Source organism: Morone saxatilis, unplaced genomic scaffold (genome assembly GCF_004916995.1).
Source record: "Morone saxatilis isolate NCDOM2014 unplaced genomic scaffold, NCSU_SB_2.0 Contig2, whole genome shotgun sequence".
NCBI classification, from domain to species: domain Eukaryota; kingdom Metazoa; phylum Chordata; class Actinopteri; family Moronidae; genus Morone; species Morone saxatilis.
Window position 1 is genome coordinate 8,132,353 of NW_023339762.1, and position 18,578 is coordinate 8,150,930.

The 18,578-nt window shown below is 38.4% G+C and overlaps 1 protein-coding gene across 5 annotated transcripts in view; it reads right to left on the bottom strand.

Moving 5' to 3' along the window:
• The window catches only part of LOC118330241 (pleckstrin homology domain-containing family A member 7-like), a 126,238-nt gene that overhangs the window by 36,367 nt on the left and 71,293 nt on the right, over nt 1–18,578 (bottom strand). For all 5 annotated transcript variants that reach the window (XR_004796826.1, XM_035664716.1, XM_035664718.1 and 2 more), the window contains one exon: nt 4,023–4,140. Coding sequence is in view for 4 of the 5 variants with exons in the window: in XM_035664716.1 (XP_035520609.1) it covers nt 4,023–4,140 (118 nt within the window). In the remaining variant the exon portion in view is untranslated. The remainder of the gene's footprint in view (nt 1–4,022; nt 4,141–18,578) is intronic.

An 18,578-nucleotide genomic window follows, 5' to 3' on the forward strand; every position in this document is an offset into this window, starting at 1 on the left:
ACACACACATACACACACACCCTTGTCACACTGTTATTATAATAAAAGATTTGGTGTGACGGCTGCATGACTGTGTATATGGACCGGCAGCAGCACTGGGAGCCATCCGCAGCTGGAAAACAGCAAACATACTCGCTAATTAGAAGGAGGCAGGTTGGCCAAGCATGATGCAAAGACACAGAGAGGCTCCAATACTGTCACATTGGAGTCTCATATCTGTAAATATACAGTATGTGTATGTCTATGCATGTTTAATCTGTCTGTTTCTGCCTGTATGTGCATGTTTGCAAATACGTGTGTGTGTGTGTGTATAGGATGCGGTGGTCTATTTTTAGGCTGAGGGTAATTCTGTGAAAAAGGCTGTGGTCCCTGCTGCAAAGTAGCACTCTGTCTTGTACTGTAGGTGAGTGACTCAGGGTGCAGAGCAGCTATTTGTTACATTAATGGCACACGATCAGACAACCTAAAAGCCTAGAGAGCCCAGTCTAAGACCTGGAGGTTGTCGGCTCAAATCCCTAGCCAGACAAGAATCATCTGGGAAGGTGAGGTAATTAAACAAGAGTAGTCCTTTCCCCGTCCTTTAGAAATCTGGTTCAGGTGTATTTACGCAAGACACCTAATCCCAGTCTGGTCAAGTGGATCTGATCAGTGGTTAACAGCAGCTGAGTGGAGTTGAACATGGCAGCTTGAAAGCAAAAATACCCAACATTTTGTGTTTCAAGAATCTCATAATGAGAGGATTTACTGCTTTGCTCTGTTTTACAGTACTGTCCATTGAGTATTTAAGTTTTTTTTTTACTATTAGTCTGACAAACAACGTCAACAGCCACCATGAATGTCTGTAACAATTTCTATGGCAACATCCAGTAGTTGTGGAGACATTTTACAAAGAAACAAAAATATCAACCTCAAGCAATCACCAAAGACAGTAGATTTCATTCTCTCAGGACATGTCTGAACAAAATTTCATGGCAGGGCATCTGATAGTAGATGGGATTTCACCATCCCTAGAGCCATGCCACTAGCATGGCTTAAAAACATCCAAGAATTTCTAGGTTGGGGTCAGGAACATACATTTATGAGCAAAGTAATATCCCTTAACCAATGGATTTTCAGATATGAGCTGCTTCACACAAATCTCTTACTGCTGATCTTCACCAGCTTTCCACTTGCATGTTTGCCTGAACTGAAATAAAATAAAATCACTGTCCAACCAAACGTATTATCACATATCATTTATTGTGGTACTGTGGTTTCCATGCTGCAAGTGGCACAGTTAAAGAGCGGAGAAAGCTTTTTTTCAAATATTGAGGCAGGGAAGTGATGAGGCACATAAAGCTGCATAAATGTATAACTGCAAACTGAGAAACGACAGGAACTCTTAAATGACATTGACTTTGATAAATCTCAAAGAAGTTGTGCAGACTGGTTATGGACACAACATTACTAAACATGCATCCAGCAACAGAGAGACAGAGAAATGACACATAACTCGTGGGAGAAATGTGTCTCAGCGCTCCCTCTGAAGTTTTGTCAGAGGCGGAATGGATGTGACTTATTCAAAATGTGTATTTATTTCTTCATGGTGGCTATGCAAGGGCACCACGACTGACTTATCTTCCCTGTGAGACAACATTCTTTTATTAAGAATTTTTCTTGTCAGAATGAGGCTTCTGCACTATTTTGCTGCTGTTTGAAAGCAGGGGTGATGAGCCAGAGCACCTGGGCAGGCTGCAGGCCAGGAAAAACACGGGGTGTAGAAATGGAGACATGCCATCGTGATGGATGCCCTGTCATGTCTGTACCGCACCTGATGACACACGTTCAATCTTAGTCCCACGGCACCTGTTGATAGGGCAGGATGAGATTTCACGCCACTGTGGAGTTGTGCATGTGCATGTATGCGAGTGAGTGAAAGGGGGGAGTAAGATACAGACTGAAAGAAAGAAAAGTGACAGGTAGAACGAGTGAGTCAAGGATAGTGAAGGAAAGGGAATAAACAAGACAGAAAGTAAAACTTTCCAATTCCTGTGCAGACATATTTATGCTGCACAAAAACCAGATCGCGAAGAATGTAACCTACACAAGATCTGCATTTGGAAGCTCAAATTTGAATTTGTCAGCATTGCTTAAGCTGAATTGCTTCACCATATTCTATCATTTTGGCAGCAACAGCACATTGCCTGAGCCAATGACAGCTTGAAGGACAACCAGACACAGGAGGAACAGAGAACAAAAAACACAAACATTTCAGTCTAGATATCATGATAGATTATTCCATCTGTAATTGGCTGTATGTTGTAAATAATCCTGCTATACAGACAGGCAGAGGTCATTACAAAATACCTACAGTACCTGCCTTGCTCTAATTCCTGCTTTAAATCAAACTAGAACTAAAACCACTACACCACCACTGACTCTCCACCTCTTTCTCCAATTAAATCTCGTTTTAATTCCTGCGGGTCTGTCATGGAACTTGTTCAGTCACAGAAGACCTTCAGACCCCCCATTTATCATCATCCACCATCTGCAGAGACGGCTAAAAAACTGATGCTGACCAAATCAGTAAGTGTGACCACAAATACGAGCAATGGCTGTAGTACTGCAAACTACTACTATTACTACTACCATCACCACCACCACTACTACTACTACTTTATTCATATACTGTACTGTAGATCTCATCTGAACATGGAACACAGCAAAGAAGAGTAGGGAAAGGAAGTAGGACATAATCATTTAAGCACATTGTGGTAAAACAAGAGTGATATAAATCAATAAATAATAATAATAAATGTTGAAATGAATACAAGACTTTGGTAAGTGCACAGTAAGTCACTATTTTAAAGTTTGCAGGCTTAAATGCCTCAGGCATGATTTACCACAGGCTAGGGAGCTTGATGGCCAAAGTGCAGCTGTCAGTTTTTGGACAGAGAGATTGTCAGAGGAGTCTGAGGATCTCTGGCTCTTCCATCAGTTACTAAATCTGTCCATTTGACTTCAACTATCAAAACAATAAATGTTAGCAAACAAGACCAGTGCTGAGCAGACTGTCAGTCTGTGCTGGTGTCTACACTGTGTGCATTCGCTCTCCGAGAAACCGGGAGATTTATTTATGGAAGGAAACAGAGGGAGGAAGCTAATGTATCACAGACTGAGCTAAGGGTTTCAGAGGTTTTCATAACCACCAGTGGTTGACAAATTTAAAGGCAAGAAGTGGAAAAGAAGATCTCTGATTAAAGAAAATAATAATAGAAACCATAGAGTTTATGCAACTGATTAAATGTCAAAGCAAAAAAAAGTAATTTGCTGTTTCCTCTGCTCTCTTCTGCTTTTTTAAACGAAACTGCAAAATGTTTGACCTATCACTGAGAACTTTATATCCAGCTAAACACTTTTTGCTGTGATCTTACTCTCTAGACACAGATTGCAACCATTTTACGTTATTTGTGTGTACCACAACAACAACGAGGTGAAAGGTGATAGAGCTGAATGATGGAGAAGTGGTGGACCAAAAACAAAACAACACGAAAACTGTAGTCAGTGCTTTAAGGTCAGCCTTTGAAGAGCTTAAAACTTGATTTAAATAATCCTTTCAATCATTCTCGTCACTGGGTAAAGCCATGACCCATACAGAAAGGGGCAGCTGCAGAACGAGTTTTCTAATAGAATAATACTTCATAATTTAATGTCCCTCAAGATATACTACAAAATTAGAATGAAAGTCAAGTATAGAAGGGAAATCAAATTGAAACTAAATAAATAATTGATTTGTAAGAACAAAAATACAGATAATTATGCAAATTGGAAACGCTTTGAAAGTAAACTAAGTCCAGTGCTGTAGTGCTATAGTGACATACTGTGTCGACACTCATTTAACAGTAAATTATCAAAAACACAGATGCATCTTTCCCCAACAAGGTCATCCATACTATTGTTGTCCTCAACGTGCTATGACAATATTTAGATACAACCACAGCGAGGTGACACTGAACGATGCGTACAGAGACACGCAGACTAACCTTGGAGGCAGAGGTGCTGTCCACAGTGGAGGAGGTGACGGCAGTGGAGGCCTCGCTGACGGTGGTGCTGGAGAGCTGCTCACCTGCGTGTTTGGACATCATGCGAGCACCCTGCGGCCTGGGCAAGAACGCACACACACAGAAAGAGTAAACACACCTTTTTTCAAATCTGATAGTGTTAATACACATCCCCTGTCGGCACATTGTCCTACACAACACTTCTTTTTTTAAGAGCTGGGTGGACAGGCTTTTTATGCAGCACTACGTCCCTGGCTATTACCATTGTGGGTGTGGTGCCTTTCTGCCTTTATTCCGCTTTATTGGACTGCCTGTTATGTAGAAACAAAGTAAGAAATGAGAGAGAGAGAAAGAGAGGTCCCTTGTGGTCATTCAGCTTTTTATGCGTGGCTCCAAATTAGTTTTATAATCATCTGCTGTTCATCTGCATCACTGTTGTAGGAGAAATCTCCTTACAAATGATTTCTTGGCATTAATTGCAGTGTGTGAATTACAGCTTATTATCATGACCAGGTGCATTCAACTGTAAAAGAAAAAGAGGGAGGGACAGAGCACATTCACCTCATCCATCCTGCGTGAAGAGGAAGAATCTGGATAGAGAATGTTTTCAGAGGTCCTAGAGGCCAAGAACAGATCCTGTCTGTGTGTGTGTGTGTACGCGTGTACACAAGATCTATTTTCCTGTTGTACTGTCACCTATTACCTTATGCGACCACTTCCCAACAGGAAGCTGATAAATAGACTTACAAAGCAGATTCACAGCGGAAAAATAAAAGTGCACACAGCAGCAGACAATGTTATGTAACTGTGTACTTGAAGAAGATAAATTACCACGGGTCTTTAATCCCAATGTAAACTACACAGTCACAAATATGAGACTAAAGTCCTTATGTCACTGTCAAACAAAATGCGTGTTTTTTATTTTTATTTTGACAGCTTAAAAATTTAATGTGTATTGAATGTGTTCTGTTTTGGATTTTTTGGATGGAAATTGAAAACTTTTTTATGGTATTAAGCTTGTATGCCTTGAAAAGAGAGAAAGATTAAAAATGAGCAAATATCGGGAAAGCTGACATGTGTCAAGAATCTGGGAACGCTGGGTCAACAGGACACGCCATGCATCTAAATTTTTAAAGATATTTGCTGTAATTACCTCAAATGATGGCAGCAATTAAGTTGATCCATGTGAACAACTTCATTGCCAAGCAGCAAACACCATATCAAGGTCAATATTTTCCATAATTTCCAATTTGCTGGTGAAACACGGCTGGTGAGTTTTGAGACTAGATTACTATGAATCCAACAAATCTTCCACATGTTGTCATTGGTGGGTGAAAACCTTTCAAACATGTCAACTTTTCAGTATCTAGTAGGCTACATAACAATTGCTGATGCAGTTTAAGTGAATCCAAACATTTTCGGAAAGATTTCATAAGCAAAAAGGATTTTCTGAAAACATGCAAAATAAATAAAGATCTATGAAATCTATCTATGACGTATCCATGAAAGAAGAAGAAGAAGAAGAACTGAAGTAACTGAGCAAAGTGTGTCTCTTATGAGTGCAGCCACCATGAGTTCCTCCATCTACATTTCACAAGTGTTTTTATCAGAAGAGCGTCTAATGATGAGTGTGTGTCAAATCTGACAGTTTTGTTCAGACAGGCTGAAATTATCTGATACTTACTGATATAATTCACAGTTTTCACAGTTGTCATCATTTCTTTAGCAAACAGAATTAATGAATTCATTTTGTTTCCATCCTTAGATTCTGCATCACTGCGAGAACTGCATCGATAGATAAGACAGCAGAACAAAAACTGTTCTCTTTAGAGCTTCTTCTGCCTCGGAACATGACAGACACCAACGTAACATTACAGTGAATCAGTACATCTTTCTATCAAAAGTAAGTTACTGAAACAGAGATGGCTTAATCTCAAAAAGTTGTACTTTTGCTTCAGTTATTTTATTGCTGTCTGGGATTTTCTTTATTTGAATTTTTAGTTTACCTTTGGTATGTCCTCCCCTTTGCTTGTTAAATTTATGCTGCAGGGACTTTAAATTGCTGTTCATTTTTATTTTTTATTTTCCTTTTTTATGCGTCGCCCTGGAAGACTAGCAACAACTTCGTGGAAGCTAATGAGGATCTAAACAAAGACTGAAGAATAATGAAGAATATGCTGCAGTGATACCAGTTTACTATGAATCTAAATATGACATTTAAATATTATATCTGAATTTTGACTTTTTCCAGTGCACGTATAAAAATAAAACTGCACACACACACAAATCCTAACAAAAACTTGGCTGCTTGCTCGCTGGCTACACTCCGAGAATGTCTTTGCATGATGACAGGCCCGTTATTGCTGCTGTCTGACTGTAGTGAGACAGATGAGACGTTCCACACTGGATGTTTTATTGTCAACGGGCTGACACCAGGCGGAGTTTGTGTGTAAATCTGTCTGATTAGTTTCAGAAGGGAAAACACTGGCAGTGTAATGCATTCTTCCATCCAAGAATCCAACCTAATTACCTAGTATTATATTTCTCTCTGACACACGCCCTTCTATCTTTTTTAAATAAATCCACGTTTTTATTTCAAACATTTGCGTGTCTTGGAGGCTTTTCTACAACTGAGAACTGCTCTTTTAAAAACAGATTGTTCTCCTATTTGTTTGATTTACAAATCAAAATATTGTTCTCCTTTCACTTTTTCTTACTCCATTTTTGTGTCACTTTTTATCTTCTAGGAGAAGATTCTGCTTTTCTCCTTCCAGTATTTCTCTCTTTTCTCATACAACTCCCCATCAATCTGGGTGCACTCTCATCTCAGCCGTCCATATTACAGGCTGCACTGTAACACACAGACACTGCCACCAGTTTCAGTACATTACCAATTTCTATCTAACGATGCATAATGTAAATCTCTCAAATGTGGTGTGGGTGGGTCGAGCGAGAGACACATTAGCTCTGTTTTCACTTTGCTGTCAGGAGAATTTCATGCAAACTTATGAAAGGTCAGGAACTATAAAAATGTAAATTAGATGCAAAGTAAAAGTCAATTACATCTGCTCACTGGAAAGATTTAAAATAGCTGTGATTTTTTAAGAACGACTGGTATCAGGGAAAGCCATTCTTTGATTATGAGCACATTTTTGGTGATAATTTAAGGTCTCCAAAGACGAACACACGGACAGGCACTGGGCTTTACGTGCAATAAAACTGCATCACTCCACTGGCCAATAATAACACTATTCCTTGCTTTTGATGTATAATTCCTTTACCAAAACATATTTCTTTATGTGTGACTTTTCAGGGGCTTTTGTCATTTTATTCAGCTCTATGATACTTTATGTGCAAAAAGGCTGTTGAAAGGTAAAACCTACTGCGGATAAAGAGAACAACAAGAGTGTTCAAGACCTTGTTGCAAGACCGAAGAAATCAGCAGAGAGGGGTAAGAGAGATGGAGCTGGAGGGCAAGATGAAGTAAAAGACAGAGCCTTTGATTTCTTCACAGAAATATTCAAAACCCAGACAAATTAGAGCATTAATTTCTCTGCAGTGAAATACACATGGCTCAAATTCTTCTATCTGTCATCAAGGACAAAGCTTCTACTGGGAGTCTGTTACCTGACTTTCTATATGAGTCTTACTTCACTACAGAAAAAAAAAGAGATCAGAAAGAGCTCTGGAGACTCAATCTTGAGGGACACAATTTGGCCTTTGAGTGTGAGCGAGCTTTCACTCAGGAAGGCTTGGAAAAGGTATGACCTCTCTTTTTCAGTGAATTAATCCATATGTAACAAAGCTCCTGGAGGTCCAAGAGAACACAACCTACTTATTTACTTCAAATGCCCAAAGAGGACAAGGTCAGCGGTGGTAATCAGTTTATTTCTCTGCAGCAAACAGAGAGGTAAACGATAGACTGAAACACAAAGAGTCCATGGGGGGGAAGAAAACGCTGTAAGACAGAGAGCACAGATAGAGGAAGTAAAATAACATCAGATTCGTACTAAAACTTAAAGTTAAATGTTAAACCCAATTTAAACTGACTGCATTATGACTGCGCTGTTTCTATCTACTATATGTCTACATGTCAGCCAACAGTTTTATGGCGTGTGGTGTCAGTGATTATTCTGATTAGAAATCACCAACATCTACAATATTCAGATATGCAACAGCAGTCTGCTGTCCTGACCACCTCAGAATCCACCACTGGCCCGTGTGAAGGGCTTCAACATGTGATGAACAAAACAATTCATGCATCATAATCAGTAATTACAAACGAAACATCCAATCCAATCTTTGAGCTTCAATGCTTCTGAGAAAGTGTTCCACCTCTGGTTGGTGACTGACAGCTCAGATGTGAGGGATCCGCAAACAGACAAATTACACCACATTCTACTGATTTTACACTTGAAGTTCATTTTATTGATTACAAAGACTGATGTTCTACCCACCTTGTGAAAGCTTTTGTATAATATCTTCTGAGGCTCTTTCAAATTTGAAAAATTAACTATGATGATTTCATTGGGGTTATCTCCATTTGGACTCATTGGACTTATACATTCTAACTCCAAAATTTCAGTTTGCGTTACAAACTGGAACTAAAGAAAAGAAAAGGGTACTCCAGATATTCCATATTGCACTTCAATACAGTTGGGGGACTCGCAATAGACAGATTAATAAACAAAGTAAGTTGTAAAAAGTACCAGCAGAGGTTGAGATGTCCTGACTCTTAGTCAATAGTATAGATTAAGCTCCAAAAGCCTTAGATCCTACAATTTTCATAATGCAACTTATTAGCATCTTCAGTTATACTGCCTTCACATCTCAGTTTGTTATACCAACTGGAGGAGTTGGGCGTGTGTTTTTTAAGCTGGACCTACATGAGAGACTATAAGTCATGATATCTTGGCTTCTGCTGCTTCAACTTTGACCATTTTTCTATTAATATGTCTCTTGTGGTTCCCCCCAACTTTATTGAAGTGCAATACTAAATCACTGGAGTACCAGTTTAATAACACTTCACGGAAGGATGACTTTTGACCAACAAAAGGAAGTGATGTAGGGATGGAACTGAATCTGGCAATCACTTCAGAGAAATCAACTCATCTAACCGAACTGCACCCCCAAACCAAAGACAATCCTTTGAAGTGACTTCAAAAGCTAGAAGCTTAAAAATAAACTGTGCAAGCCTCTTGCTCACAGCACATCATTAAAAAAATACAAACATAAGACCAAATATCACAAATGACGTCTCAAACACAAACAGTGCAAACACAATGTTCAGCTTCTGTGAAAACGTTCAGTGAATGCCAACATGCCACTTTCCCTCTGGCCTTGCAGAAAATACACAGCACATTGTATTCCTCTCTCTCGGATGTGAGACAAAAAAAGAGGCAAATAATACTCAAGGACCGACATCTATGAAAGGCACCTGGCTGCCCAGTGAAAGCATGACAGGGCAGGAACCCAGATCTAAAGCATATTGTATAGTAATCTCACTCAGTAATATTGGCCATGAGTCAAGAGTGAAACTACAGAATGGCTTGGAGGGCATCGATTGGCTGCTGATCAGTAGGAAAGCGCTTCGCCTCCTCTTGTTAGGTCTGTGGGAGGAAAAGGCAGCCATGTTGTGAACAAAGAGGCCACGCAGGAGATTTAATCACACAGGAAGAATAATTGTCGGAAGGATTCTGACATTTTACCACACAACTTTTCCTGTATTTTAATGATACCTCTCAGAAGAAAACAAGAAAAAGTCACTTATGACACTCTCCACAACCACAGCTACACACAAAGCTACAAAATATGTCAAAAATGAACAGTGCTGAGAGCCCACACAGGCACATCTGATATTTAAATACTGCCAGGCTCGCACCATACAGCTTGAATTCCGCAGACCAATATATTCAGAAATGTTACAATAAATTATCTGAGAGAAAAACACAGCTCTCCTCTCAGACAGAGTGGAGATCATTATTTCAACACTGACACATTGTTAAACCCAATTTCCCAATTTTATGTCAAGACAAAACTAAAAACTTTCTTCTAAATATGTTGGTAAGAACAGGCCATGTCCCAATTACAGATGAATATTAGTTGCAATAACAGTTCCACACACTGCATCTCCATTTTCCACTTCAAATTCAATTCAATGTTATCTTCGTCTAAGATGTTGATGGAGCTTAATTGTCTTACGCTGTAACTTTGGAGCAAAGACTTTCATTGATGACTTTCTTTGTTTGTTTCTTAATTTCTCTGTGCTGCAGTAACGTTTGGTGCCTTAAAGGAAAATTCAACATTTTGGGTCGTATGCTTTTTTGTTGTTTGTAAGGAGTATGTACATTGCTCTATGAAGCTTGAGTCACAACGACAAAGGAAACGGCTCACCACCACCTCTGGAGCTCAGTAAGTGGCACACTGTGTCTTACCAGTGTCAGGACAACCAGTTGATACCATTGCACCAGTACAAATACCATTATCAAAACCTGTTTTCACCTTCTATAGCTATCTGTACTATTGTATAGCTGGAAACTCTGCAGTACTGTCTGCAAAGTACAAGGAGGATGAATAAAATATTGTTTTTCAAAAAACTGTTAGAGTACACAACGTCAAAATTACAAATGTATTTTTTCCTCCTCTTTTATTCTATTTATTTTATTCATGTATGAGTTGACATACACTTGTATTGTATTGTAATTTAATAGTTCTGCCAATACATTCTATCTTTATGAAGTTTACAATGTTCAGTTTTTGTTAACATGTGTTTAGGTGGGGTTGTAGTGGGCTACATTATATACTAGTGGAATTCAGTTTGAATGGAAGGATGACCATATACCAGAGTAAATGAAACATTATGAGCTTTGCAGATTCGTCTGGTTCCCAGGCTACATATCACTCTTATTACAATTTTTGCAAAAATGATGAACTATTTATTTAATGTTTTGTGACATTTGGACATTTGTTAACTGTTGTGCCCACTGTAAGGTTATCATAAAAGCAAGCAGCTAAATTAATCAAGTTTAAATCTACTGACTGTTTTGAATACTCAAAATGGGAAAGTATTAGAGACACTCTTTGCCCAAACACATTCCATCTACAGCTGTATCCCCCTGTTTCAGTACCATACCGCTGCTATGGCAACAGTCAACCAAAGCATTGCCATGCTGCATGCTGGGCGAAGCACCGTGTGTGCATTGCTTGAATCACTAGATCCCATATCAATAGGCAGAGAGAGAGAAAACATATGTAAACAACAAGGTGGAGAACATGAAGAGGGACAGAGGAAAATAACACATAGTTTAGTCTAGTATAGTATAGTCCATTTATAGAGAGAAAAGTTTCACCAAATATGCATGCTTCAGCAAAACTAAGCCTCTATTTGACCTGACCATGACAATTCTAGTTAACAAGCCAACCAAAAAAAAGAGTTTTATTCCCAAGATATATGCAAGTTAAATCAGTTCAAAAGTTCAACCACTAAATGGGAGGCAAAAAATTACCATGGATATATTCTACAGTATTAAAATGAATGATTAAAATAGAATTTTGCTCTAAAATTGGTTTTGAAATCTAGACTAGAGCATAACAAACAGGAGATGAGAGATTTCTATCACGCTGTGCAACAAAGTTGAGCAGGAAATTAAAAAGCCTAGGCAAATATCTTTATTAGCATTATTAATAAAACACATAACACAGCACATATAAACCGGGTAAACAGGAAAACATAACCTTTAAATTCCACTAGTTTGCACCATATAAATTTCCAGCTTTTTTACAACCCTAGAGCCGATGACAAGAAGAAAGACAAATTGACGTGGTACAAATAAACTTAGACACACTTCAGACAAATACTGAGACCCAGACAGCAGCAGCCAAGGAAGTTATTCCATCTCCCCTGCTGCCAAAATAAGAGCTGATAAGGAACTCATAGGAGCTGTAAAGTCCTGACACTTCAACCACTTTAATCCGTGATAACCCCTGGTGAGGAGGCCCACTGACGCCAGCGTCCATACACACCACACCCTGCTGCTAATAATGCTCTCAGATGGAGTTTCAACCCTGCTTTGATGGCCTGTGAGCTGATGCCTCGATCAAAGTTGTCATTGACATAAAAAAAAGAAAAAAAGGAAGCCTGGCTGATGCAGCCAGAGCTTGAGTTGGAGGTGACAGATATATACCAGAATATGAGCTCAAGTGAGCTCCACAACTTGTGTGCCAGCATGTGGTGTGGACAGGGTGGCAGTAATCTAAAGGTTAGCTCTGCTCCAGCTGAGAGGCTTAGTGGCCAACAGTAAAAGGTTTGAATGTGCGTGTAAGTATGTGAATGTGCAGCAGGGTAATGCTGAAAAAGACCAGCTCAGTTGAGCAAAACCTCCATCCTTGGATGAATATAAAAGTTCACAAAAGAGCTTTGGACTTAGTGAAAACCTTGAGTGCTTCATGTAGGCTCATAGAAGCCATAAATAGCAACACAGTAGATATTTTGATAACGCCTGGGGCAGAAGCTGAAAGAGGTCGCTTCTCTTGTATTGTTTGCAGTGGTACAGTGGTAATTGGATAATTAGGGTTCACAGCTAACAGAAGGTGGCCTCCTACATACGTTAATGGTAATTACATGATCTTTGTTTTGAACGTTACATTGTAATTAGATGAGAGGAACTTCATGAGTATTTGCATACAAACATGTAACCCATAATACTAACAATATCATTCCACCATTATGATAAGAATGATATGAGTAAGGATGACTACTGCATCAGAAAAGAAAAAGCTTTTTTAATGGTAAAGGGTAATTCATTGTATTAAACTAAAATCCAATAACAATAACACATACAAGGTTATTGGATTTCATGATTATTGTGATTAAAAGAACTAGCTTTTGAAATCCTGCTGCTAAGAAACATTTCAATAATTACTCTATGTGGGGAACCAATCAAGAAAAACAGCTTCATTAGTGAAGATGTTCTCCATTCAGATTTATCATTAAAAGAAAAGAAATACCCTTGTTCGCTTCCTTTTAGACTCCTGTTTGTTAACTATGGAGCTACAGCTTAGCTTTAGCCTTGTGAGGAAGCTGGTGAACCGTTGTAATGAAGCTCAGCCAGAAAATATAAGTGAAAATTCAGATCCCACCTGGTACAGATTCCTTGCGCTACCTGACTTCTTTCTGTTATTTTGGTAGTTAATACTGACTTTTAACTCAGCAGTACGTGAGCGTCGTTATTGCTCGCTGGAGTGACCCTAACTATTGAATGTGAACACATATGTTCAGTTCACAGTTCACCGTTCCCCCCCCAAAAAAACTTTATTTGTATAGCACTTATTAAAGAAAGGTTACCAAGTGCTTCACAAAATACATGAGAATAAAACAAACCATGTTGGGCCTTAAAAGTTATTTTGAAAAATCTTTAAATTAATCTTACACTCATCCTGCAAACATGCAGCTTTTATTAAGCTCATCTGTTTTGTTCTGTAAAAAAATACAAATATACAAATATTTACAGTAATCTAACTATTTCTTGAACAGTTTATCCATCTACCCAGGACTTTCCTGGCAACTTCATGGTGACACTACAGGATGTCAATATGCCAACTGTTTTTAACCAAGAAATTGTTACAGCATGTACTACCCATCTAGCTACCCATAAAAGCACAAACTGAAAATGAATCAAAGATAACCTAACCATGGGAAATAAACTGAAGATTCTGTTTAAAAATAAAACCAAGAGAACTTTATAAAAGACCCATGTACTGTTGTGATGTTAGCCCAAAAATCAGGAATTTTTGAAAATGTATCCCAAGACTGCCTTTTCTACATCTTCAATAAACATCTTGGAACGCATATGAACAAAAGAATTAAAGGGACCCAATTAAAGATAGAACAAGCAACGTATTTTCAGCCACTGAGTATGATAAATAATGATTTATGAGTTGCTTTGCAAATGACCGGGGCATTAGTTAACCATCTTTATTTTCTTCCGGCACATTTTTCATGAAGCTTCCCTTGAGGACGTTTTTTTTACAGTGAGAATCAAGTTGGTACTTAGATGCTGCTGATGGTACTCAGCTGTGCCTTGCATAATCACAGCAAAGAACGTCCTCAAGTATATCACCGCAATATTACACTGGCACGAAATAATGCAGGTATTCTGCGTCTAAGTGCACATCTTCTATAAACCACTCATTCCTTCTCTCCTGTGCACAATTCACCATCTATTTTCATAACCACACATATATACACACCAATGACTGTGTGCTATGTGTGTGTCTTGCACTGACACATTATCATAGTGACTTGGACAGGCCTGCTTCACGCCTACGCAGCTGCTAATAAGACAGATCCATCAGAACATAGCAAGGAAAAATGAAACCTGGTCGCTCGTCTAAAATAGAGAGATGGACTAAAACAAGAGAGGGAAAGGGAGAGAGAGAGGGGAAGAAAACCAAAGGAAAGCAAGAGAGGGGGTGATAGAGTGATGCAGAGAGAAAGTGCAGAAGTAGAAGAAAAAACAATGAGATACAGTAAAGGAAGCTCAGTGGCCAACTACTGTAGAATACAGGTGGATATAAAAGACATCCGACACACAACACAAGGAGGTGTGTATCTGTGGACTGTGCCAGACATGGGAGGCTGAGAGAAATGCACTTCCCGCCCACAGAGGAAAGAAAAATCTTCACTGAGAGAGACTTTCATAGCTAAAAATAAGAAAAAACGTATGCTAGCACTACCTCTCTGGCAGCCAGATACATTAGAATCTGCCACAAAATTACAAATGAATAATTATGAGCTTCCATCAAACACCTTTCTAGAATTGTATTTGGGAACAGTTCATTTTATTTATAATTCACTGTTTAATCAGTTCAGTCTAAAGTGCATCTGAGTCATTTTTCTCTGCAATGACAAGTTCACAGTATTTTGTTACTCCATGCACTGTGCACATCAAAATGAAAAGGACATTACATTTAATAAAACTTAAAATTATACAAAAAAGAAAGACAGCAAGATGTAGGTGTAAAGAAAGAAAAGAGATAAAAGAGCAAAAATAGACAGAATATTAAATAAAATAAAAATAAAAGACAACAAGCAGAATTCTGAGAAAAGAGCTGCGATAGAAAATATAAAGAACGGGGAAGGCAGAGAAAGCAAAATGGCAGAAAAAGTGATTGGGCTGGACGGATGGAAATAGAACAGGAAATGGAAAACAATGAGATGATGACAGAAACAGAAAAATGAAAAGAGAAAAAAGGTTTCTAGAAATGGAGTCTGTGCAGTGGAACTTCATTACATTTTAATGTGTTTCTTCATTACATTCGCAGCTACAAAAGCTCTATTAATTGTTCTTCACTGAATTAGTAACATTTGTGCAAGAAAAGTATTACTTGGTGACTTTAAAATGCCCATAGGTGTGAATGTGAGGTTGTCCATCTCAATGAGACTCCTGAGATTGACTGGTGACCCAGAGTGTACCTTTTCACATTGGACATTCTTGCCCAATGTCGGAAGGAAACTTTTCCAGCCCCCCACCACCCTCTAAAGGACTAGCATCTAATAGATGGATGGAAAATGACAACACGACAGGGCCATGTATCTATTAAAACATGAAAAACATTTGACAATAATTAAGATCCAGAAAGAAAACCGATATCATAACTTCCAAAAGGGATATCATAACTTCCAAAAGGGAACCTATAGTAGCTAATATATATATATATATATATATATAAAATATATACAATTATTCGCCAAGTGCTAAAGGATTCTTTAACTGAGGTCTGAGTGGGGGTAATTTTAGTCCAAAAGATTTCATTGTTTTTCTTCACAGTGGAAACTCTTTTCATAGCATTCAAGAGATGCTGTTCTGAATAAAAGTCTTATAAAACTCAAAAAATGTAGTCTTATGTTAAAAAAAAAAAAAAGGTCTTGGAGCGCTATTGTAGCTAAAGGCTAAATGACTGCAGTTCGGTTCCAGCTAGTGATCTCTGTTGCATGCCATACTCACCAAAAAATAAAAGAGGCTTAACTACTGCACTTATGGTAGCTGAAGTCTAGTATTTGTGTTTCCATAATTCAAATATTGAAGTCATGAATAAATGTGAACGATCAAGACTCATTCCTTAAAACTGAAGATTACTCAACACCACGCTCTACTGAATGACAAGTTTTTGAGAGGAGTTGAATTTAGTCAAATTACAAATATCACTGCAGGGCAGTTTTAAATATCTGTCAGCTGAGGCTCTGGGACTGAAGGTATCAGGCCTTAAATTCAAAGCCAAGAGGTTGACAGCACTGATCAAGGTCCCTTAGCTCAATGTGAAGGCCTCAGCTTCACAGTCTCCCACTTATGGAGCTATGGGGTCTCAAATCTATACAGGAGGTGAAGTTGAAGGAGAGAGTCACATAAAAACCTCCTCTGGCTCTCTTGAAATAAGAGCTATTTTGTCATTGTATATACGTGTACAAATGTTTAAGGTCCTGCACACCAGTACAGAAGCTTCTAGACTAAATACAAAGTCCCATGGCCATGGTCTACATGAATCCACACAGGTCAAATCAGTCAAAACAAATCAAAACAATTGTGTTAAGCTTTATTTATTCAGGAAGTTCAATATCTATTATACCTAAGAGCAAATTACATACACACAAGATCACAGCAAGACAAGGCATTCACACAAAACAATCATCACACACACATTAGACAGACACTAGAACAATTATTGTTATTATCCAGAAACTAAACTTACTGAGAGGAATAAGGAATAACTTTTATTATTTTAGGTTGTTTAGTAATTCATTCCAGTAGTAGGGTAGGGTGGATAGTTCTGGTACTGTGGTAAATGGCATCCAATGGTTTATAGTTAGCAGCATGAGCATTATGCCCTTTTACTGAGATGGTACACACCTTTTTATTGCTGTTATTTTAGTATCATAGAAACACTTTGACAGCACTCTGACCCCAAATGTTCAATAGCACCATGACTGCTGCAAAGGAATGAATTCAACTTTATTTTTTGGAAGTTTTATGCTCTCAACAAATTGTAGTCTACAAGCTGACATTCAAATTCAACTTCATCTCCCAAAAGTATACTGTATGCAGGTAGATTTAAATAGCTGAAAGAAATGGAAGAAGGGCTGGAACATAGAGAGCTGCAGTCTGCTTCTAGACAGTGGACTAGAGCAGTAAAACAAATATCTGAAAACATGGGAACACTGTCAAACACATATCTGCATTTTCTCTTATTCCACCCAAACTGGTTTACAGAAATAGAAGAAGATGTGGAGTTATTTTTCTTATAAGGAGACACAAGGAGGACAAAGTCTGAACAAATCAAAGCCCCTGTGCAAAAGTTCCTAAAATCCTCTCCAAGTGAAGCAGCACATTGAGTTTTTTTAAATTTATTTCTTTTTTATTGTTTTCAGATTGTAGTAAAGACGGACTTTTCTATATTTAAGCTACACTACACTAAGCTGTTTTACAAAAAAAATCATCTGTCTTTTTGACCTACATCACAATTTGGGGCAGCAAAAGAAAAGAGTGTCTCATCTTGTGTAACTGAGACCTTAGACAGTCTCTCTATTGTGGTGAAAGTTGGGTATCAGGTTTAGTCACTGGCAGGAAATCTTTGCACAAACAAAGCCCTTAGAGAGCAATACAAACCGTCTCTTAAACAGCCGTGAGTAAGCACTCTGACTTGTTTATTCCAGAGAGACCTGCACTTGCAAGGTCTCTTAAACTGATAAAGCATCATGGGCTGGCAAATGAAGGTAAACATCAGTGCAGTGTGCTGAAAGCAGTTAACTGATGTTATATTGTGATATTCTTGTGTAAACATGACCTCTCACAGAGTTCTGCACAGGTCCAGTTTTCTGACAACTCAGTACTGGAACCGACCAGTTACCCACAATTATCTCCAAGTCAAATCTGGACCCGCCTCGATCTGTTAATATAAGTCTCACAACCGGGCCGAAAAATAAATTAAAATTAGAATTAACCATAGTCTATTTGGCAGAATCAATCAACTATGTTGCTATACTCACTACTGTGCCGTGTCTACATGGCCAGCTCAGGCGATGTCAATCAATTCCTGCACCAGTTCACTGAATCCTTCACCACACACACTTTCAAATAATCTGATGTCCCTGTGCAGTAATTCTACTGCTGTTATGTCTTGGCATTTTATGTTCATGGAAAAGTATCTGTCAATTGGTGCAACACCTGTGCTCCTGCTGCAGAAGTCTGTGTTGTTTCCTCATCAACAATGTGCTAAGCTTACGGCTTAAAATAGCCTACTGCACATTTCATTTTTGATTTCTACAGAAAAAGCAACATATTTGCTACATATTTTACGCAACTTTTTTTGCAGGTTACCTCACCCGGTGTTACCTATCAATGCCCATATGTATATTTTCAACGTTAAAATTACAACCGGATCAAAATTAGAAGTATAATATCATGACTAATATTTGTGCTCTTTTGAGTTTCTCAACGTCATTAAGGGACACAGAACGAACCCTAGCATCTACAGTAGCACTGT